We start from the raw sequence: 23351 nt of genomic DNA on the forward strand, positions 1-23351 counted from the left end.
GGTTAGTGAGGGCCGGGCAGGTAAGGTTGCGTGGGGGAGGAGGAAGGGCGGGGTGCAGTTGAGCGTCTGAACAAGCAGGAAGAAGAAGGAAACATGGTGCGCTGACACAGCGGCCGGACACCCGAGAGACCACGATTCTTCCATTATTTACTTTTTTACCACTCACCAGCAAAGAACACGTTGTAAGTACAGTTTAATATAATCTTTAACATTTGTACCTGGTCAGTTTCAGTTTGGTGTTGAAGAGTTGGTTCAAACAGTTGGAAGGGAGTGTCAGTGCCTCACCTGGACGCCTGCTCTTGTTCCATTCACATTTTTGTCGTTGGCCAAAAGCACAGTATTCTTTTTATATATGTTTATTTTTATTGTTGTTATTATCATATTTTAAGTATGTTCACTGTATCTGAAATACAGTACATTTTAGCCCTAACAGAAGTGTATATGCGTGTGGTTGTAACTGAGCCAAAATTAAACAAAAAGGTAAAAACCCATTATCACATGTCAAGCCACAAATGTCCCAGCACGGTTCCAAACAATACTAATATATTTTTGTTCACACTAATAATGGACTGACTTTGCAGTAAAGGCAAACTTAGCCAAATGCTAATATTTTATATGCCAAATTAAAGATTCCAATGCACAATTTTGGAATTAAACTACGTGTTAATTATTGTTGTAGTGTGCAGTGGTGGATCATACAAGATGGTTTCTGATGAGTTTGGTTACTATTTAGGCTCTATATAGTCTCACTATGATGTTGTAAAAGTCACACACCACTACTGAACGCAACTTCAATAATAAAAATAAAAAAACATTGATCAAAGAAACACAGCACTATTATCTGAAACGGGGCAGAATTTTACTTCTATTGAATGTACCCTTTTGTTGCCATATATATAACTGCAAGTGACCCCAAGGCTAAATCAATGTCACTTTAAAAGTAGTATTTTGATCATCGTAGTACATATATAGTCAGGCATTTGACATCTGAGAATAATTCACAAATCCTTTTCATCCAAATAGTGGTTTGGTTTGGTTTCTAAGTAAGCTTGAATTGAGATTAATGATGAGTTTCCACTTCAAGCAGATTTCAATTTCTCAAATAGGGTCTGAGGTCCTTTCTTCACTATCCAACTACAATGTACAATATATGAACAAAGTGATCAACTATGAGGACTAATCTCCAAGTTCCCCGTGACTTCTGATTCATTATCGTACTAAAACATGCTGGCAATATTTTGTTAACCAGATACTGTGAATAACTTGGAGAAGGCCTTTTCGGGTTTCACCATGACTGCACCCCACTGCTCAAAGGGCGTTTTCAAATTACTTAAGCGTCGAACCGTTTGGAAACCCTGATGTCAAGCCCATCCAACACCGTTTGAATGAATGAAAATAGAACCTGGTGAACTCGGTCCTCTCTCAGGCTCAATGCCAGTGACATCACAAATGTTCTTCTGGATGACAAATGTTCTTCTGGATGACTCGACAAAAGTTCTCCAACATCTTTATTGTGTTGGTTAAAAAAAAATCCTAATTGTTTTTCTGCAGTCTTTGTTCATCACAACAAGACAGTGTAATCAGCAATAAGAATCTCTTAAAACAGCACAGTACACACCAAAAATAGTTTTAGAGTACATGTTTTGATAGCTGTAATCTTCCCTTGTTGAACCACTTTAATGCTGAAAGGTCCAGGAGAGTGTTGTACCTTAACACAGTGCGGCCTGGGTCGAGCAACCTGCCCGACTGTTTACCATAAACAAGCAATGAGCAAAAGTTTTGATTAGGGAAATATTGTCTGTGACTTTGCGGAAAGAGCTGACACTGATGGCAGGTACAAGATCATTTCATTTATGAAAAAAAAAGAGTATATGGCAAATGGTGAAGCAACTGTTTGAAATGATTGAATAATTAAGATAAATTATGATTAATTTGTCATTTTTTAAAAACAGGTTTCACAATTTGTCATCAATATTTTGTTTTATTAGTTTCAAATTAAATTCAATTGAATTGAATGATAACGTATCCAATATATATTCCAAAGTGACTCATCTACCTAATCACCTATGCTGATGGAGTCAAGCTAAATTAACAAATCAACATTTTACAATTCAACTTCCACTAAAAAATTGGAAATAAACCAGTTAATCATTTGTCATTTACATTGAATAAATTGTTGATCAGTCATGTCTTGAAGTAATTAAGGCAATGTGGATTTCACAATGAGGCTGCAATGTCATCTAAACTCAAGTTTACAATTATTTTCTGCCATCTAAAATCAACATCAACAAGGAATCGATGATTGATTGTTAATCAATGGCTATTTCTCATCAGTAATCAGCATTGCTGTTGTTGTTGATGTTCAGACTAAATCCAGTATTTTTCCACTTGTCCAGTTTGAACTCTAATGCTAATAGAGTTACAATGTACTGTCTGTAACTGACAATTTGACTTCATGATTGATGAGGTTTGTGGCTAGAAATAGACTTTTCCTCACTGATATGACTATGCATAGTATTTTAGTGGCACCATGCACAGGAGATTAGCCAGCATGAGGTGTATATGGACTTGCATTAAGTGGATTTCATTAGTTTGATTCCTGCTGTGAGAACTGCTGGAGAATCTCAATTGTGACTTGACTCAAAGTCAATAGCGTTCATTTGATGCTATTGCTGAATTGACTGTAATAGTCACCTGATTTAAAGATGCCACTATTTTTTTTTAATAGATAAGTCCAATTGGAAACAACACATTGAACACGGCTTGGTTTGTACAGTGAAAACTTGCATCATAAAGGGGGGGGGGGTATTGGGGTAGTGGCGGACTTTCATTCTTCATTCGCTAAAATAAGGTGGCTAATTTGGTCATTTTTACAGGTTGTTGTTTTTGTTTTTTTATTTTGGTCTGAACTCCTTTATCCATTTTTTTTATTTTTATCGATAAAAGATAAAAAGTTCAGTTACTCTTTAAAGGGAATGTCAACACCCCCAAAAAACAAAATTCTTTACAATATGTTCTATGCAGCCCCACTAGTCTAAATACAGTATTGTGGTTAATATTGTGTTAGTGGAATATGAGTTAGGCAGCAAAATCCAGCAGTTTTGATCAATATCAGAAGCCGGCCATTTTGCCACTTAGTGTCGAGTGAAAATGACATCACTGTTGCTCAGGTCTCAGATAACAACCAATCACTTCTCAGCTTCAGAAAACAGGTGAGCCGTGATTGGTCGTTGTCTGAGCCCTGAGTAACTGTGATGTCATCTTCAGTTGACAGCAAGTGGCAAAATGGCCGCCCCCTGAAATGGATAAAAACGGCTGGATTTTGCTTCATAACTCATATTCCACAAATGTAACAATCAGAATGCCATGTTTAGACTAGTGAGGTCACATATAACATATATATCAAGAAACAGGACATACTGGAGAGACTTTGTCTCTCGGCTCGTCTGGGAACGCCTTGGGATCCCGTCGCAGGAGCTGGTTGAAGTGGCTGGGGATAGGGAGTCTGGGCTTCCCTTCTAAAGCTGCTGCCCCCGCGACCCGACCCCAGATAAGCGCTAGTAAATGGACGAATGGATGTATCAAGAAAGGTACTTCCCCTATAAAATACGGAAAGAAAGGAGATTCTAAATATTAAAATGCCGTCCACCTTTTCTGTTTGAACTTTTCATTCATTGACAATTGTTGACTTTGTCACCTAGCACTTGTTCTTCCATCTAAATACTGTGGCTTAAGTTGTAGACATGCCTGTGAATACACAAGACAGACGGTTTGAAAGAGAAGTGAGGGTGGCCATCTACATCACATAAATAGGGTAGAAGGCTTTATGTCACCATCGATTTTCCATACAGTTTAATGCTGTCCTTTATTTCTTTCAAATTGTTTGAAGAATCTGGCCTGTATCAAATAATAAACAAACACAGCCACTTTTCACCATCCACGATTTTTCTTAAAATTGAATGGAATATTAATGAGGATGCTTCTACCCAAACAACTGTCATTGGCTGACAAATATGTGACACACATTTTCTCGTCATCATCTGTCAATCAGTCAATGGCTTTTTCACATACACAGGCAAATAAACACATTTGGTTTATAGTTTGTAACTCTCATATCAACAGTTCAACTTTGTTAGAAGTCTACGATAGATTGTGTGCCAGTCACTGCCATAGAATTGCTCTCCATCCAACGAGGAAAATATCACCACATAATAAAAAACAAGGTTATCAGTTCACTTGGTCACTCTTGTAGAACCGCTTTGAAATATTGGAAAATGATTTCAGTGTGAACTTGAAGAGATTGAAACACTATATCACTGGTTTTCGAGAATAGTTATACACTCTAGCTGTAGGGACAATCATGGTTTAAGTCCGTGGTTGTAGACCTTTTTTCAGTGATGTACCCCCTGTGAAATATTTTTGCAGCCAAGTACCCCCTAACTAGCGCAAAGCATTTCTAATTGAAGAACAAACAAACGAGTGCTGTGCCATCATTGTCTGATTTATTAAACTTTGGAACTGGTGGTCTCTTGAACTATTTAGAAAAAAAGAAAATAAAGAGATAACTAACTAACTAACTATTACATAAATAAAATAATAATAAAAATAATAAATACATAAATAAGTACATACATAAATACATAATAAATACATAATAAATACATAATAAATACATAATAAATACATAATAAATACATAATAAATACATAATAAATAAATACACAATTAATTAATACATAAATAAATAATACATAAATACATAAATAAATACTTTTATTTTAAATATAAGTATTATCTTTTGGGATCATAGTAAAGCTCTGTTCTAAAAAACGAATAATATACCAAATTTTAAATAAAGTTTTCAAGTTATTGACAGGTTATTCTAGGTAGAATAATGACAAGTTGGGTCAAACCATTCTGGTATAGGGGAGATGCTGTGTTTTTAGTAAACTGAAATTGAACAGCCTACTGAATATAAAATTCATTTTATGAACTTATATATATTTTTTAGAAATATTTACATTTAAGTTTGAGTAATGATAATTAATAACCGGTGCAGTTACACTTGCTAACTAATTACCAATATAGATTCACTTTCACTCATGACAAGTGATAATTGCAGAACGGGCGATTTGGTGTTTGTGCTGAATTGTCTTTTTGTTTCCTAGTTATTTATTACAACACTTGCAAAAGAACATCAGTTGCTTCAGAGATGGTCTGTGTTGCCCGCATGGATACATTAGTGTCAGTTATCACAGGACAGATGCCTCAGGCAGCCACAGATGCATGACCCTTCATTGTGGAAATCCATCACATGGGAAATCATTGATTATTATTGTGTGCTGTTCTATGATTTGATCAGTACTGTTTACTGAATCATTGATAGAATGTAATTGGGATCAGATGTAAAGCCAGTTGATGCATATATCAGGCTGCACGTTTGTATAGTATTGTATCAAAATTGGGTCCCATACAGTGAATGCCAGTTGGCAAGCGATCCCTTCTGCTTTTATTTACTGACTGAGTGACATCTTTTTTTGTGTCAATCCTTGTGTGGCGTTCCCTTTATTTGCTCTTCACTTTACCTGTCTGAACGAGAGCTGAGCCACCCCCCCCCCCCACTCTCAGGTTTCACTGTCGTCACTACGGTATGCTCTCCTCTGTCCCACTCTGCAGAGCATATACCCCGCCCTCCCTCATTGTTGCCATAGTTACCTCAGCCACCAAACCTGTTTTCTGACTCTGATGATGGCACTGATGAAATAGTTTTGTTTTATAAATGTTCCTTAAAATGATTTTTTTTTGGGTGGGGGGGGGGGGGATTCGGTGGGTCTTAAGCAATGCAACTAAACTTGTTTATTCAGAATAATTGAAAAAAAAACCCCAACTTTAAATCCTGCCCTAAACAACATCAACATGTTCCTTCACATTTTGGTAACTGTACAGCTGCAAGGCGTTTTTGCATTCTCGCACCAGGAAGGGCATAATAATAGTCTGATCACGCAGTCCATTAATTGTGTGAATTAAGTGTACCGTCACATCCAAGTTGTTTTAGACTCTAGATAAAAAAAAACAAGCTATGTAACATTAATGCCACTCTGTTTTAGTTTCTCTCTTTTTTTATCATTACATTCAATGAATAGTCAGTGTTGATGTATGAGCTGCAAGGCATGACAGTTTTATTTCTATTGCACATTTCAAACACAAGGCAACTCAATGTGCTTGACAAAAGCAATGACACAACACCAACAAACAACAGTTAACGCCAATCAGAAGCAAAGCAAAGAAAACAAAACTTACAAACGTGACTAAAAAGAACATACATTGACAACATTAAATCATTTTAACAAGACTTTAAAAACATTTAAGAGTAGCTTTCTAAAATAATCAAAAGGAAAAAAGATTTTTAAATGTTCAGAGATCCTAATCTAGAATATATATAGGAAAAACATGGACAAAAATGTTTTAACCTGGATTTAAAAGCATTTACACTCGGGGCTGACTTCACGTCTGTTAGCACCTTAGCTCCATTTGTGTGCAGCATAACAGTTAAATTCAGCTTCACCATATTTACTTTGAACTCTGGGCTCCATTAATTGACCAAAGTCTGCTGATCTCAGAGTCGTGCTGGGTTTATTTCTTGAATGTATTCAGGACCCAAATCATTCAGTGATTTATTGACCAATAGACAGAATTTTGAAATCTATTCTACAGCTGACTGGGAGCCAGTGTAAAGCCTTTAGGACTGGAGTGATTTGTTGTGATCTCTTAGTTTTGGCCAGAAGCCAAGGTGCAACGTTCTGAATGAACTGTCAGATGCTCTTTTTTAGAGAGTCCAGTCAGAAGACCGTTATAATAATTGAATCTACTGGAGATAAAAGCATGAATAAGCTTCTTTTGGTCAGCTTGGAGCATGATTGCTGAAAGTCAGGTCTGAGTCTATGAGCACCCCAATAATTTGGACTTGGTCTTTGATTTCTAAAGACAGTGATGCTAGGTATTTTCCTCAGAGCAATCCTCTTTTCTTTATTGCCAAAAACAGTGACCTTCGTTTTGTTTTGGTTTGGCGAAAGGACATTTTAGTTCATCAAATTGTTCTAGGCAGTAACTTTAATTGAGCTGCTGTCATTTAGAGACATTGATAAATACAGCTGTGTCATTTGTATAACCATGATAGTCAACATTGACGTTCTGAAGCAAGTAACATATACAGACTGAACAAAAGGGGTCAAAGGACTGACCCTAGACTAGGGACCCCACGTCCCGGCCATTCGGTCAGATTAACAATTTCCAATGGTCACAAAGCTTCTCCGTCCTGATTTTAGGACTCTTCCATTTAACCCCACCCAAGTTTCCAGCCTGTTCAACAGTATGATGATCAAATGCTGCACTGAGGTGATGAGGTCGGAAACCTGGCTGGAATTTATAAAAATATCTGAGTTCAAGAATGTGCCAAGTTGATTGAAAAACACTTTTTTGACTCTCTTGATTGAGAAGGAAAAGTTTGAGATGGGTTTATAATTTCCTAACAAGGAGACATCCAGCATTCTCTTTTTTTAAATGGCCTTGATGGCGGCTACTTTTTAAGTGAGGACATAATTCTAGACAAGTATGTAAGGTTGTTTAGTCCACTTGAGCGGTAAGTTGTTCAACTGGATGATGACAGGAGCTTGATTTAAAAAAATAACTTGTATTTTTAAACAACATCTCAGTTGCCATACTAAATACAACAAAGCATGCAGGTATTTTGCCCTGAAAAGAAAATAGGCTATCCTCTTTCCGAGTTCCGTAGTCCAATTGTGACACTTGTGTCATTTGCAGTTTATGTTGTTGAGCAGGGCTTATCACTAACACTCTGTCTAGTCTGCGGCAACATAGCGTAAACCGATAGGCAGCAACAGCTATGATCTACTGTGTGCTTGGTAGCTTTTCTTTTGTAACAAACATGTTTTTATCTGGCTAATGCAATAGCACATCCTGTTTTCTATCCTAACCTATTTGTTGATGGGACAACAGAGTGTTAATCTGTTAGAATTTTGCGCTTTTACTTGCTGTTGAGCACATCGGCATTAAGAATTCTAAAAACTGAATCCTTTCTTCCTTCTCAGAGATATCTGCGGTGTCAAAATGAGTGCGCGCCATGTGGGCACCCAAGGATCTGTGGGGCCCAATGATGAAGTCATGCCATACAGTGATGATGAGACAGACGATGAGCTGGATGTGAGCTCAGAAGAGGAAGAAGAGCCGACGCCAGGAGCCCCACAGCCCCCCGCGGAAGTTAGACCCAGTGGTAAGGCACTACAAAGATGATTGTCTGTCCTTCCTTCCTTCCCTCTGGCTCCTTCCTAACTGAAATGTTCTCTTCTCTTCAGAAATTGGCTGGAAAGTAAAAGCCAATGACCGAGGTTACCACCACCTGCCAGAATTTGACAAAAAAGTATACCTGTGTATTAAAAAGAGCAAATACTCTGTAAGTGCAAAAAACAATTACTCTTACCTGGCCAAAACACTAGGAAACAAATAATTGGGTGCATTATTTGTCTAATGTTCCTCATGGTAATTAATTTACGGTACTCAATCATGTAAGCTTTTTACTGTAACAAGGTTGTAAAAATGTTTGTCGTCATTGTTGAATCATTTGGAATATTTCCTCTTCCTGGCTTGGTACTCATCACCATTTGTCATTGTTACAGGGGAATGCCATCAAGACGTACAAATACAACGTCTTCACATTCCTTCCCCTCAACTTGTATGAGCAGTTTAAGAGAGTCGCCAACATCTACTTCTTGGCCTTGCTCATCCTACAGGTACATATCACAAGCAGTAACACAGTCTCAGAATTACTACGTTATAAAAATAAAACAATTGAATGTGAGAAGTTGTTTTAGAATTATTATTATTATTATTAATAATAGTTAATAATTATTTTTTATTAATAATAATACTACTACTACTACTAATAATAATAATAATGATAATAATTATTATTATTATTACTACTACTACTAATAATAATGATAATAACAATAATAATAATAATTATTATTATTACTAATTATTTCAGTGTTAGGGTTTATCTTCCTCATGTCCATTTTGAGTACAGTAATTTCTGGAGTATAAGCCGCTACTTTTTTCACTTTCATTCGTCTCTGCGGCTAATACAAAGGTGTGGCTTATCTATCAGATCACAAGGGGGTGCAATATAAAGGAAGCGTAAGAGCGTCAGGCAGAGCAAAACAAACCAAGTGAGCCCAAATACAGTAAGAGAGACAGAACGAGAGACAATTTGCGGCCTTATTATGGAAAAGAAAGTAGCGGGTACCCGGTGCGGCAATAATAAAACACCTGCGGCTTACAGTCGGGTGCGGCTTATGTGTGTAACAAATTTGAGTATTCTCTAAATTTAGTTAACGTGGCTTATAGTCAGGTGCGCCTTGTAGTCCAGAAATGACTGTATATAGGTGCTGGTCGGAAAATTTGAATATTGAGGAAAAGCCCATTTATTTCAATAATTTGTTTTAAAAAGTGCAACTTGCATGTTACATTAGTTCCCCACCAACAAAGGGAAATATTTCAAGCTTTTATTTGTTTCAATTTCGATGATTATGGCAAAAATACCACAAACATAAAAAAATTCAGTGTTTCCCAAAATTAGAATATTTCATGTGAATACAAATGGACAGAAATGTTGGTAGTCAAGTCATATGCACTCAGTACTTTTTTGGGCCACCTTTTACATTCATGACACCATCAAGCATGGAGACAATCAACCTTTGGCACAGTTCAGGTGTTATTGTAGCCCAAGATGCTTTGATATCAGCCTCCAGATCGTCTGCGGTTCAGGGTTTCTGTTCCCTCGTCTTCCTCTTAACAATACAACATCAGTTTTCAATAGGGTTTAAGTCAGGCAAGTTTGCTGGCAAATCAAACACTGTTGTTCCATTGTAGTTTTGACTTTGTGAGCAGGTGCCAAATACAGCTGGAAATTATAATCATTGTCTGTAAAAATCTCACAGGCAGCGGGAAACATGCATGAAGTGCTTTAAAATTTCCTGGTAGACAGCTGTATTGACTGTGGACTTCATAATAGGCAATAACCCTTTTAAAACCACTTTTTTAATATAAAGTACAATGTAAAAAGCGGAAATCACGTTGTCCTTGCATCCCACTTTTGATCGGGTTTTCCAATTGAGCACAACGACCACGTGAGTAAGCGTGTAAAAAACCGGGTTATTCCGGATGTTTCAGAAATCAAAATTTTGACCGTAACCCAAATATTGATGGCATGTAAACATATTCAATGGAGCCACACCAGCAAATGACAAGGCTCCCCAAACTATTACTGACTTTAAGCAGCTTGACTTTTGTGCTTCTCCAGTCTCTGAGAGATCTTGATTTCCAAATGATATGCAAAATTGTCTTTCATGTGAAAAGAGGACCTGGGACCACCCAGCCTCAGTCCACTCCTCATGGAGCTTGCCAAGATTTCAGAATCACTGTTACTTGACATCCTCTCCATCCTTGTCACTTGTGCATCTTTTCCAACGACGTCTTCCCCTTCCTCTTGACACTCACTGTTCATGTATTTTGAATTGATACAGCGCTCTGTGAGCATCCAGCTTTTTTTGCTCTTTCTTTTCGAGACCTTTTCTCCTTATGGAGTGCGTCAATGATGGTTTTTAAGTAGCTGACATGATTGGTACACATGGAGCCTACAATGTTGAACTTTGCAATCTTCTAATTTTGCAAATTTTTATTTTTGTGTCTTTCTGCCATAATCATCAAAATTTAAACAAATAAAGGCTATTTCACTTTGTGCGTGCGTGGGAAAGTAATGTAACATGGAAGTTTTACTTCTTTTTTTTTAAACAAATTGTTGACATAAATTGACTTTCCCTTGATATTGTAATTATCTGAGCAACACCTGGATATACATTTCTGACCACAACTGCAAACTATCCACTGCTACAATGCATGCATTCCATGTGTGAAATACGTACATTCCAAAGGACCAATGCATGTTGTGTCTTCTTAGTCTATTCCAGCTGTTACAACTCTGCCTTGGTACACCACTCTGATTCCTCTGGTTGTGGTTCTGGGAGTAACTGCCATCAAAGACCTGGTGGACGATCTTGTAAGAAAAGCAACTGGCTGAGAGCATCCTATTCCTACTAAAATAATATAGAATGTAACATTTACGTAACGGTAAATTATAGCAACAAATACTTTTGCTATTTGTTTATCACTATTCTCAGATGATGTATGATAACAGCTTAGGAACACCCTTAAAAATGTTCTATTGAGGGAGATAAATAGTTTTTGTTTTTTAGATGTATATTTTCTCTGAAAATTTGGTCATTCCATTTTCTTCTTTAAGTTATTTTCCCTCTTGCTTGCTTTTACCTTTCAGGCTCGACACAGGATGGACAAGGAGGTTAATAATAGGAAATGTGAGGTCCTGCTTGATGACAGGTCAGAACTTGTTCATGTTAACTTGTCATTAACGTTTAGATTTTTGGGTAAATATTTAATTGAAATGCACCACAAAAAGCATGCCTATATCTGTTCAGTTCTGTTCACTTATAAAGAATACCAATTTTTATATCATTATATTCAGTTTTATCCATTTGAGATCAAAATAATCTACTAACAAACTGCAACAACATTTTGTTTTTGCATTCATTGCTCAGATTTCAAGAGTCAAAGTGGAGACACATCGAGGTCGGAGATGTAGTTCGACTGAAGAAAAATGATTTTATTCCGGTATGTGTAAATTGCCCATAGGCATGAAAGTGAGTGTGGATGTTTAATTGTTTAATCTGGCCTGCAATTGATTGGCAACCGGTCCAGGGTGTACCCAAAGTCGGCTGGGATAGAAAACAAGGACAAGCGCTATAGAAAATGGATATGGATGGATGGATATCATTAATTTATTCATACTGTAATCATCTGCTTTTTACAGTTTCAAATTGATTGTTGATAGTGTTTCTGTTATCTGATTGAATTTAATTGGGGAAGGAAGATTTAGCTAGTTTCTAATATGTATGTATTTGAAAGATTGGTTAAGCATTTTTTTTTTTAAGTTAAATGCAGTACAATGTAAATATGAACACTAGTGTAGAATAGTGTATTCTATTTAACCCACCATTTTATCCCTTCTTTTAAATGTAATAATTTTAATTGGCTCTGTTTGCAAACTGACATGTACAGACATGTTTGTTTTTTTACCTTTCCAGTGTGTCTGATTGTGTTTTTTGTTCTTGTTTGTTTTTGTTTTCTAGGCGGACATGTTGCTGTTGTCTAGCTCAAACCCAAATAGCCTGTGCTATGTGGAAACAGCAGAGCTTGATGGGTGAGGCCCCTCTTTTAAAATCTTATTTGATCTTTTATTGTATTTATTTATTTATTCAAACATTTGTAGTTAAACTACAAATGGTCAGATACTGTATCAGATCATCATCACCGAGTTATAGTTCACAATAGTGGTAATAAATTATTGTTGTTGGTTTTTCCTTTTCAGAGAAACCAACCTAAAATTTAAAATGGGAATTCGAGTAACTGATGAAAGACTGCAGGAGGAGCGTCAAATGGCTCAGTTTGATGGTAACGCTTACACATTTTTGCAATTAGGGACTACATGGTTTGCTTCAAGTTCATGAACTTATATTTAATGTAAAGCATTTGAATGAATAACTACTTTGTATTTAAGTGTGCATTTCATGTATGTTTATAAGTTGTACAATAATTGGTTTGTAGGAATTAAATTTTATTATGTAAGTTTTTTTTTTAAGTAGTTGTTTTCTAAACACAGTAGAAATACACTACTGTTTATTTGGACCCCATCTCTTTTATAGCACTGATTGAGTGCGAGGAGCCCAACAACCGTCTGGATAGGTTCACAGGAGTGATGCACTGGAAGCAAGAACGCTATCCGCTGGACCTGGACAACATGCTTCTCCGAGGGTGCAAGATCAGAAATACTGAAGCATGTCACGGACTTGTCATCTTCGCAGGTTTGAATGTCTCTCCAGTCTCCACGAGAAAAATCTTGAATTTGACAAAAACATTTGTGTAGCTTTATAGTATACATACAACATCAGAATTGCGTTCACTATTTTCTTTTTTTCTTCTTTCTTTTTTTGCTCTGTAGGTGCTGATACAAAAATAATGAGAAATGGTGGAAAGACAAGGTTCAAGAGGACCAAAATTGATGAGTTGATGAACTATATGGTCTACACTGTGAGTTCAAGTTGAATACAATCATTACTGATTTTATGATTTGATACACTGACACACGGTGTGCTGTAAATAGATGGGCATCTTGATTAAATGATGAAATGAGCATGTGGTATTTATTATTGATTAATAGACTTAAAGACATACTAACTAGGTTGTCTTACTTTGGACATGCAGTTCATAAAAATATGTTTTTGTCTGACAACTCAATAGATATTTGTCCTCCTGATCCTGGTGGCAGCAGGACTCGCCATTGGTCACAGCTTTTGGTATGAGGAAGTCGGGACCAACGCCTGGTATATTTATGATGGTAGAAATGATAGTACTTCCTACAGAGGATTCCTTAGCTTCTGGGGCTACCTCATCGTTCTGAACACCATGGTGCCTATTTCACTCTATGTCAGGTTAGTAAAATAATTTATGTCCCCAATACCTTATCTGACTCTGTCTAATAATGATAATGATGATGATGATAATAACGATGATAATGCTAAAAATAAAAATAACAAAAATAATAAAATAAATGAAAATAATCAAAAATAAAAGTAATCGCAATTATAAAAAAAAAAATTATAATAAAAACAATCATAATATTAAAAATAATTAAAAAGAAATTCTTAAGAGGCATATTTTATTTTTCTTCTTTTACATGGTGTCTCTGCCCTCTGCGGGTGGGTTTGGAGCATGTCTCTCATAGGGTTCACTATTTCAGTGACAAGCTCTGCAGTAACTCATTGTTGATCTAAATGTTAAACACACCAACACATAAAACTGCTCTTTTGTTGCTCTGTGTTCAGTGTGGAGGTAATCCGTCTTGGCCAGAGTAAGTTCATCAACTGGGACCTGCAGATGTACTATGCAGCGAAAGACACACCAGCAAAGGTACACTGCAATATAAACCAATAAATGAAACTTATTGGAACGTTGTTTTCGTGTCGCATGACAGTTTGCATAATGACTGAAATGATGCACATTAATCAAAGGTTTGGAATAACTCTTTGCTTTTAGGATTAGTTTCCTTCTCCTGAACTTCAGTAGTGACAATCCCTTCTGATCCAATTCTTGACAGGCTCGAACCACCACCCTGAATGAGCAGCTTGGACAGATTGAATACATCTTCTCAGACAAGACAGGAACGCTGACACAAAACGTCATGCAGTTCAAAAAGTGCACCATCGCTGGACGCAGCTATGGTAACTGGTTTAAATAAACATGCAATGCACTTTTGTCATAAAATGTTACATTTAAATTTTGCATTATTTGCAACAGGTGAGCCAACCACTGCTGAGGGAGTGTCTCTGGACCGCGGAAAGGTAACATAATACTGAAAACTTATGTTCATAATATTTGTTAGTTGTATTCATTAGATGCCAGTGTTTAAATTAGAAATAAACAAACTAAAGTTGTCACCTGTGCTCTCCTAAAAGCCTGTGGACTGGAGCTGGAATCGGCATGCTGACAAAAAGTTCCAATTCATGGACAATTCCCTCGTTGCCTGTTTGCGATCCGAGAAGGATAAAGAGGCGATGGACTTCTTCAGACTCCTCTCCCTTTGTCACACTGTCATGGTGGACAACAAGGATGGTAATTTAGATTTTTTTAATGATGACTCATAATTATTTAAAGTATAATTATCAAGCAAGTATTCTATATCAAATTATGAACATTCTGATTTTGTTTTTCATTTTTAGGCGAATTGGCGTACCAAGCGGCGTCTCCAGATGAAGGCGCACTAGTAACGGCAGCTCGGAACTTTGGCTTTGTCTTTCTGTCCCGAACTCAGGACACAATCACCATCACAGAGATGGGACAGGAGAAAACCTACGAGATGTTGGCGCTGCTCGACTTCAACTCTGACCGCAAACGCATGTCCATCATCTGTATGAGTACTCACGCAAACAAATCTGATCACTAGCCGTACAAAGCAGAGCAAGTTGAATCTGATTAAATTAATCTCTTGCCCTTTCAGTGAAGTTTCCAGATGGTCGTATTCGTCTCTACTGCAAAGGAGCTGACATAGTCATCTACGAGCGACTTTCACCCAATTCCAAACACAAGGAGTCTACTCAAACTGCTCTAGATGTGAGCTCATTTTGCTTAACTCTGATTTCAAAGAGTAAAATGTATTTTATGTCCAATATTGAGTCTATGAAATATAGAGAACTGTTTTTTTAGTGCTGTTCTTTCCCCTACAGAAATTTGCCAACGAGACCTTGCGAACTCTGTGCTTGTGCTACAAAGACATCAGCAGTGGCGAGTATGAAGCCTGGTCAAGGAAACACCATGATGCTCAGGTGACCATGGTCAACAGAGAGGCTGCCCTCGATCAAGTGTACGAGATGATTGAGAAAAACCTCATGGTGAGTGGGAAATGCTGAATCTTTTGTTTGGAAAGTGAATCCATTGTCAAAGATGCATTTATTGTCACTTTATCAGTACTGCTGTATTTGAAAACGGATTGTATTCTCTCTGAGAAACTCCACTGAATTTTATTGCTGGTTGTTCCAATATTTTTTTCCCATTTATCAAGAGAAAATATCCTTAATGAATCTCATTTCTTTTTCTTGGTCAAACATATCAACTGTACCTTTCTGTTCAGTTGATTGGAGCAACAGCCATTGAAGACAAACTGCAAGAAGGAGTACCAGAAACCATCGCCACACTGGCAAAGGCTAACATCAAGATTTGGGTTTTGACTGGAGATAAGAAAGGTACTTAGACACTCAAGAGACCCAAACCAGTAGCTTAAACCCCTTTCACACTGCATTTAGCAGGGCGCTGTGGATCGTCATTAAACTCATTCATCAGCATGACGTCAAACAAGTGTCTCTAATTGGATAATTGGAGTCATTTAGTGTTATTTTGGCGGACCTATTTTACAAGTAGCCTAACTTCATGATTAAACTAACCAAGTTCCTGCCAAGTTGTTCCTCTGCTGCTTGTGTCCTCTGCCTCCTTCTTAAAATGAGCAAATATAGGGCTTTCTTTTGCAACAATGAAAAATACATCTTTTCAAGATGCGGTCTAACCAGCGGCAAAATCTCCATGTGTAGGCTACTTCCTGGTCGGCTAGTACGTCATCTCTTCCAAATATGGGCACGCTGGCAACCGATCATTTGGTGTTGCTGCGTGACTCTTTCACACAGAGCGAGTGCAGTGTGAAAAGGGCTATGGTAGAGCAGCGCATTGGAATTATCATTAATTTTGAGTATTGAGCATGTTATCCAAATGAGGCACACAAAATAGTTGACAAATATGTTGACTACTGTATTTCATTGCCTTAAGTAATTGATAAATGGGCTAACATTATATGGCTAAAATCAGTAAAAATGTGTTTGCGTCGCAATTCTCTGTATTCTTGATTTTATTTCCTTCTTCCAGAAACTGCAGAGAACATTGGATTTGCATGCTCCCTTTTGACAGACGACATGCACCTTCACTATGGAGAGGATGTCAAGTGAGTTCATTTCACTGAAATCATTTCCATGCATTTCTCTACAAACACCATCAAATACAGGCAAAATGTGAAAAGTACAATTACTTAATATTAATGTGTAAATACATGCTTCAGAAGGTGTCCTTGCTTTGTCATAATTGTTAGGCCATTGACTCATTGTTAATCTGGTTTGATTTGTTTGTCACCAGTGAGAAGCTTAGCCTCCGTCAGGCTAAGAGGAGACACGAGCCTCCGACTGAAAGCCGAGGCAGAAAGAAGAAACCTGCAGAGCCATTTTTCCCAGAGCCGGGCAAAAATGCACTCATTATCACCGGAGGATGGCTGGTAATTTGTTTTTTGTTTTTTTTTAGATGTATTATTATTATTTTTTTATTGTTGATTGTTTTATTGTCTGTTCTTTGTTCATTTAATGGCTGTGTTTTTTCCTCCACGGAGGTACTACTTTACAATAATGCATTGTTAAGTGTTTGTTAAGAGGCTAATGATGTACAAAAGATAACCTTTTTCTAAGTAAATCAAATTCATATATAATATTGAGTTTGAGTTGGTGCCTAAAAAAGTGATTTTGAAATAGAAAAACTCACAATAGCTTACCAACCAAACTACTAACAATTTTACCAATAAATTCTTATATTTCACATCATGTTTATTGTTATTTTCTCAGAATGAGATTCTTTATGAAAAGAAGAAGAAACGCCGCCGTTTGCGTCTTCGTCGTCTAGGAAAGCGACCGCCTCCCAGCAGTCCTCAGGATGGACAGCCAATGAACGAATGGGAGAAGGAGACGAGACAGGTTAAAACAAATAACAGAATAGTAGGCACAATTGAGTTTCGATGGAATGGTTTGCACAAATCGATTTTTCTTCCCAGATTGACTTTGTGGACATGGCATGTGAGTGTGAATCGGTGATCTGCTGTCGTGTCACACCGAAGCAGAAGGCTAATGTGGTCAGTTTGGTGAAGAAGTATAAGAAGGCGGTGACGTTGTCCATAGGAGATGGGGCCAATGATGTCAACATGATCAAGAGTATGTATGCAAATATCTACTACAGTTGACCCTCATTATTCCTAGGTGACAGGGACCGAGCCTGTCTGTGAAGAGCACATTTTTATGAGTAATGGATGTTCCCCTAAAATTGATTTACAGTTGTGTATTTTAGTTGTTCAACCAGTAAATATACAGCAAACAAGGAACAAGATTTTGGTCAACATGATTTTAAAAATGCTGTTTTTTAATGTGGATTTAAAAGCAATTACACATTGGGCTGGCTTCACTTTTGTTGGCAGCTAATACCATTTGCATGCAGCATAACCGCTAAATGCTGATTCACCATGTTTGCTTTGAACTCGGGGCTTCATTGATTATTGGCCAGAGTCTGCAGACTTCAAAGCCCGAATGGGTTTGTGATACATTAGCATTTCATTAATGTATCCAGGACCCTAAACCATTCAGTGATAGGTTTGATACGATACAATCGGTTCCTCCAAAAATTGGCAAAAAGGTGAATTTGTGAGTTATGAACCATGAATTTGTGGGGATCTGCTGCTGTTAATTCAACACCTACTGAGTTAAATTTAACACCTCAAACGTGTCTATATTGGTCCACACTAAATAGTTAAAACAACACTTATAAAAGTGTTATTTTAACACTGGGATTAGGTTAAAACAACTCTGATGGTCGTTGAAATTTAGTACTAGTCAGCATTGGTCAGTGTTGATATTACACTAAAGTGTGGCGATTACTCTTTGTCGTTTGTCGCTAGGTGCGAAGGTGGAGATTAGTTACATCTCTGCAGAGTTGATCTAACACTAGGTGATCAACTCTGTAAAATAACACCAATTAACCCTGAAAATGTTACAAAATTACACTTCAGGGGTTAAAATCAACTCCCCAAAATTTTACTCTGAATTTGAACGCTCCAATTTTTTGCTGTGTACATACACACATTTTAATGGCACACCTTCCCCTGCATCCTCACTCCATCTTTCCCCATTTCCTGTTCCTCCAGCCGCAGATATTGGTGTTGGCATCAGTGGCCAAGAGGGGATGCAGGCTGTGATGTCCAGTGACTTCGCTTTTGCTCAGTTCCGTTACTTGCAACGACTCCTGCTCGTGCACGGACGCTGGTCATACATTCGAATGTGCAAGTTCCTTCGGTTTTTCTTCTTCAAGAACTTTGCCTTCACGTTGGTCCATTTCTGGTACTCTTTCTTCAGCGGATACTCAGCACAGGTCAGCATCTTGTTTTCCTAAAGTTAACATTAAAGTAATGCGATTCCAGGCCCTGAATAATCTTTTATTGGTGTCTTTAGGTGGCCTATGAGGACTGGTTCATCACGCTCTACAATCTTTTTTACAGCAGCTTACCTGTTCTTCTAGTTGGACTCCTTGATCAGGTAAAAACAACAATGTCATAGTGATTGTAAAATTATATATACTAAAGTTCAGTTCAGAGCCAGGATGTGCTGAGATCTGAAAGTTTAACTGTATAGTTGTACAACTCTGAAATGAAATGTTTACCCACTGAAGCCCCCAAGCAGTACAATTTACAGTAGCTTCAGTTTGGAACAAGAAACCAATTTCCACTGTGGGGCGTGTCAGCTTTGTAAATACAATGACATCAGCATGACTTGACTGTATGTGTCCTTCCCACCCTTCCCATTCCTGTTGACGCACAAAAGAAAAAAGCTTTCGTCAACAATTCAATAGACTGCATTATGTCTAACTTTTAGGTCAGAGGTTATCAGTTTAAATTTAAAGAGGTCCAGTATATAAGAACCAAATGGACTATCATAATATAATTCTTAAAATATGATTTATGTATTTATTATAAAAGTTTTGGGGAAAATTCTGTGGCTAAATATCAAAGTAACATAAACGCTGTGAGCATTTTAACCTGATAACATTCTCGATTATTTATATATCTATGAATAACAGATATAATACGTCAACCTCTTTGTGTCTTTGCTGCGCTGTTGTTTTAAAGTGCAATATCTGTTTGCTCTCAACTTACTTTTAGAACTCGTCTCTCTCCTTACCGCTTACCTGACTCACCCACATTTACTGTACGTTTCGATCGCAACGATGGAAAAAACATTGCTCGAAATGTGCTCAGGTTAAAATAAGACAACCGTTAATGTGTGAAGTTGTTTCTAATATAGATGATGTCAAAATAGATCAGGGTCAGTATAGAGTAGCATCTGTGTGACTGAGGACCACATTTGACCTATTGAAGACCTCTGCTATTAGGTGTTTTACCATTGAGACATTGTTTTTGTATTCACAACTTTGGAAATGGAAATTCAGAAAAAATACGCCTAAAAATAATGCATTGAAATTTAACTAATTCATCTTGCTCGGGTTAAAGTAGCGGCAAACAACTCTGTTTCCGCCACGAAAAGTGCATATGAAACATTCGAAACTCTTATACTGCAGCACCAAACAAATATGTCACAAAAGGCATTCACTGAAATAATAACCTCAATTCAATTTGCTCGCAACTTTTTCTTTGGGCCTGACTAGTGAACACACAGCTACTATTCTGTTCTAGGAATGTCAACAGGTGGCTAATACACAGTTTAATTGTATATTCTGCTATCTAGCAGTACCACATATAATTGTTCTGTCTGTCACTCTCGCTGGCATTGAGATGAACTTTTCTGCTCACCAGCCACGTTGAATAGTGGCTTCACAGTTACTGAAGCCACTAAGCGTTTTTATTAGCCACAATTTTGTTTGTAGGTATAGATTCATCCATGTGGTTTTGTGAGGCTTAAAGAAAATCAAGCTGCAGATTTTAAAAATGACTCTTTTGCATTTTCTGCAGGACGTTAACGACAGACTGAGCCTGAAATTTCCCAAGCTGTATCTGCCCGGTCAGCAGGGGGCGATGTTCAACTACAAGAACTTCTTCATCAGCTTGTTCCATGGCATCTTCGTCTCCCTCATTATCTTCTTCATTCCTTACGGAGCATTCCTGCAAACCATGGGGCAAGATGGAGAAGCTCCCTCAGATTATCAGTCTTTCGCCGTTGTCACTGCCTCATCGCTCGTTTTTACTGTCAATCTACAGGTTAGTCATTAACCTGTCTGTCAAGTTTGACATTGTCATAATTTCCAAGTATTGACCATTTCATTATACATAAGCCTGATGGAATGACAATGACTCAGTGGTCTTGTGGTAGAGTGTCCGCCCTGAGACTGGGAGGTCGTGGGTTCAATCCCCGGCCGGGTCATACCAAAGACTATAAAAATGGAACCCATTTGCCTCCCTGCTTGACACTCAGCAAAAAGGGTTGGAATTGGGGAGGTTAGATCACCAAATGATTCCCGAGCGCGGCTCCTGCTGCTGCTCTGCTCCCCCAGGGGATGCGGAAAACAAATTTGGCCCCACTTAGTTGGGTGTGACAATACTTGTGGTACTTTAACTTTAATTTCAAGAACTGGATGCAAAGAGGTCTTCTGTTGCTAATGCAATAATGCTATTTGTGTCAGAGAAAAATAACGTACATGTTACAGGTGAGCGTAACTGCAAAAATGTAAAACGTTTTTCCTGTCTTTAGATCTCCCTGGATACCTCCTACTGGACCTTTGTCAACTGTTTTGCCGTTCTAGGAAGCATAGCCATCTACTTCGGCATTATGTTTGACTTGCACAGTGCTGGAATTCACGTCATCTTTCCCCGTCATTTTACCTTCACAGGTCAGTGGTTCATTTGGCAACATCCATGTTCATGTCGGTCCTCAGTTTTGTATACAAAATTTATTTGTGTGCCACAATCTTATACAATACATATGAGCTCAAATACAAAGGTACTCTAACCCTGTTGTCTTTTGTCACTAAGAATGTTACCGATATTTAATTTCTTATAGGGGCAGCATCAAACGCTTTCCGCCAGCCTTACTTGTGGTTAGTCATCATCCTCACAGTGGGCATCAGCCTGCTGCCTGTCATCTGCATCCAGTTCCTCCATAAAATCATCTTTCCTTCCACAGGAGACAAGGTAACGTCACTGAAGGTCAAACTTGCAGGCCCTTCCCAGTCTCAGGCCTCATACGTGAAAACCTGACTGATTCATTTGACCAATCAGTCACGTATGAGTTTGTAAATCTATTTTTTTCTGCCCTCAAGGTCCAGAGAAATAGAAAGAGGTACGAGTTAGAAATGCAACGGGATGCGAAGAAAAGGGCACCAGGTTTCCAACGCGGTGCACGTTCCCGCCGCTCTGGCTATGCCTTCTCCCACTCTCGAGGCTTCGCCGACCTCATCGCTTCTGGGCGGAGCATTCGGAGGCGCCCCGCGTCGCGGGTTGGCCCCCTGCGGGCGGTTCCTGAAAGAGCTGAGAACATTTGATGGCTGGAAACCGGTGCAAACTGACTGCTGTGGTGTATTTCCCATTTCTGGAATCACCATTCAATCGGCGCCAACACTTTTGAGTTGGTCAAGATTGGTAACTCAGCATCAAAATGACATCTTCAAAGTTGAGGGATATTTTTGAATAAGTGCTTTTGAAAGTAACAGAAGACCTGAGGCACTTGTTCGTCCTCTATGCACAGACTCTATTATGCAAAACCAAAGAGAAACAACTGCCATTTTGGGTCATGCGCTGTCAGTGTGCCTCACAATAATGTCATTTATTGAACTCAGGATTTTTAAAACAAAAAGCTTTATTTTTAAAAGTTTGGTTGACCTCACCCAAGCCACTTTTCTCACTTGCCACCACCACTTCACCTTCCAACAGGTATGGCTCCTTATCCATCGAGCACTTAGAAGGAGTATTTTCCTTTTTTAATTTCCATTAAGTATGATTAAATTGATTCATTTATTTTTGTCTGTTAAAATTCAGAAATTCAAAACAGACACTCCGTTTTTTTTTTAAACACACTTTTAATATTGTATCATGAATAAAGGAGGGATGTTACGATGTCAGGGTATGCGAGATGGCCCGCTGTAAAGTGTGTTATGTCATTTATTTTTGTGAAGTGAACACTGTTCTAGTGGCTGAGACAGCTCTCACAATCACTTTTTTGGGGTAAATTTGTTTCAATCAAAATCTTTAGTTTTTAGCATCATTTTCTTTAAAAGCTATTGTCCTTGTTTCCTGCCCATGATGTAAAGAATCTTGATTATCTTCCATCTCTTTTTTTTCTCAAGATTTTACAGCTTTGTTTGCATCCGTGTGCATGTAAAGTAAATATACAAATCTTTGTTTACATTAAAATGTCATTTTGTTAGCCCTAAAATTTATTTATCTGCTACACACTTCCAAGCCAAAACTAAGACATTGTTGTTCTTTTACTGTATGCAGATGTGTTTTTATGATTAAATTAATAGAGGCAGTTGACCCAGACATGCGGTAGTTGGGATCAATTGATGATATTTTATCAGTGTTGTTAATAAAAACCAAGGGTATGTATCAATATGACACCATGTTTTTTCTTCTCAAAATATATTTATTTTTATTCCACTTAATCTGGTCATAATCCATTCATCCATATATCCGTCCATCCGTCTTGCAGCAGTAAGGTTCGTGCTTGTATTTTAGTTTGGCAGTACCAAACAAAGCCTCTGGGTGTCACTGCAAGACAATGCTCCCCAACTCGGTATATTTGACTTCTTTCGTGTGCGTTCGTGCTCACACCTGTGTTTCTCAAAGG

At 37.8% G+C, this 23351-nt stretch overlaps 1 protein-coding gene across 1 annotated transcript; it reads left to right on the forward strand.

Annotated features, from left to right (window-relative positions):
* Positions 1-56: 56 nt before the first annotated feature.
* Positions 57-23119, forward strand: atp8b1 (ATPase phospholipid transporting 8B1). Its single transcript, XM_086096708.1, has 30 exons — positions 57-182; positions 8109-8290; positions 8373-8470; positions 8694-8807; positions 11036-11134; positions 11411-11472; positions 11691-11763; positions 12282-12352; positions 12521-12603; positions 12855-13013; positions 13151-13239; positions 13450-13640; positions 14034-14118; positions 14306-14429; positions 14506-14549; positions 14664-14820; positions 14928-15116; positions 15206-15318; positions 15432-15596; positions 15836-15947; positions 16618-16693; positions 16882-17017; positions 17358-17486; positions 17564-17720; positions 18704-18927; positions 19008-19091; positions 20522-20767; positions 21258-21396; positions 21567-21697; positions 21826-23119. Exons 2-30 carry the CDS (start codon positions 8128-8130, stop codon positions 22045-22047), a joined length of 3735 nt encoding a protein of 1244 aa, XP_085952834.1. The 5' UTR covers positions 57-182; positions 8109-8127; the 3' UTR covers positions 22048-23119.
* The last annotated feature ends 232 nt before the right edge of the window (positions 23120-23351 follow it).

This window comes from Leptonotus elevatus, chromosome 15, assembly GCF_054856555.1.
Source record: "Leptonotus elevatus isolate MCC_2025b chromosome 15, RoL_Lele_1.0, whole genome shotgun sequence".
Taxonomy (NCBI): domain Eukaryota; kingdom Metazoa; phylum Chordata; class Actinopteri; order Syngnathiformes; family Syngnathidae; genus Leptonotus; species Leptonotus elevatus.

Coding starts and splice junctions, on each gene's coding strand:
- atp8b1 (XM_086096708.1), top strand. CDS start 8,128: ATGAGTGCGCGCCATGTGGGCACCCAAGGATCTGTGGGGCCCAATGAT. Junction 12,604..12,854: donor TCAAATGGCTCAGTTTGATG/GTAACGCTTACA, acceptor TCTCTTTTATAG/CACTGATTGAGTGCGAGGAG. Junction 18,928..19,007: donor TCAGCGGATACTCAGCACAG/GTCAGCATCTTG, acceptor TGGTGTCTTTAG/GTGGCCTATGAGGACTGGTT.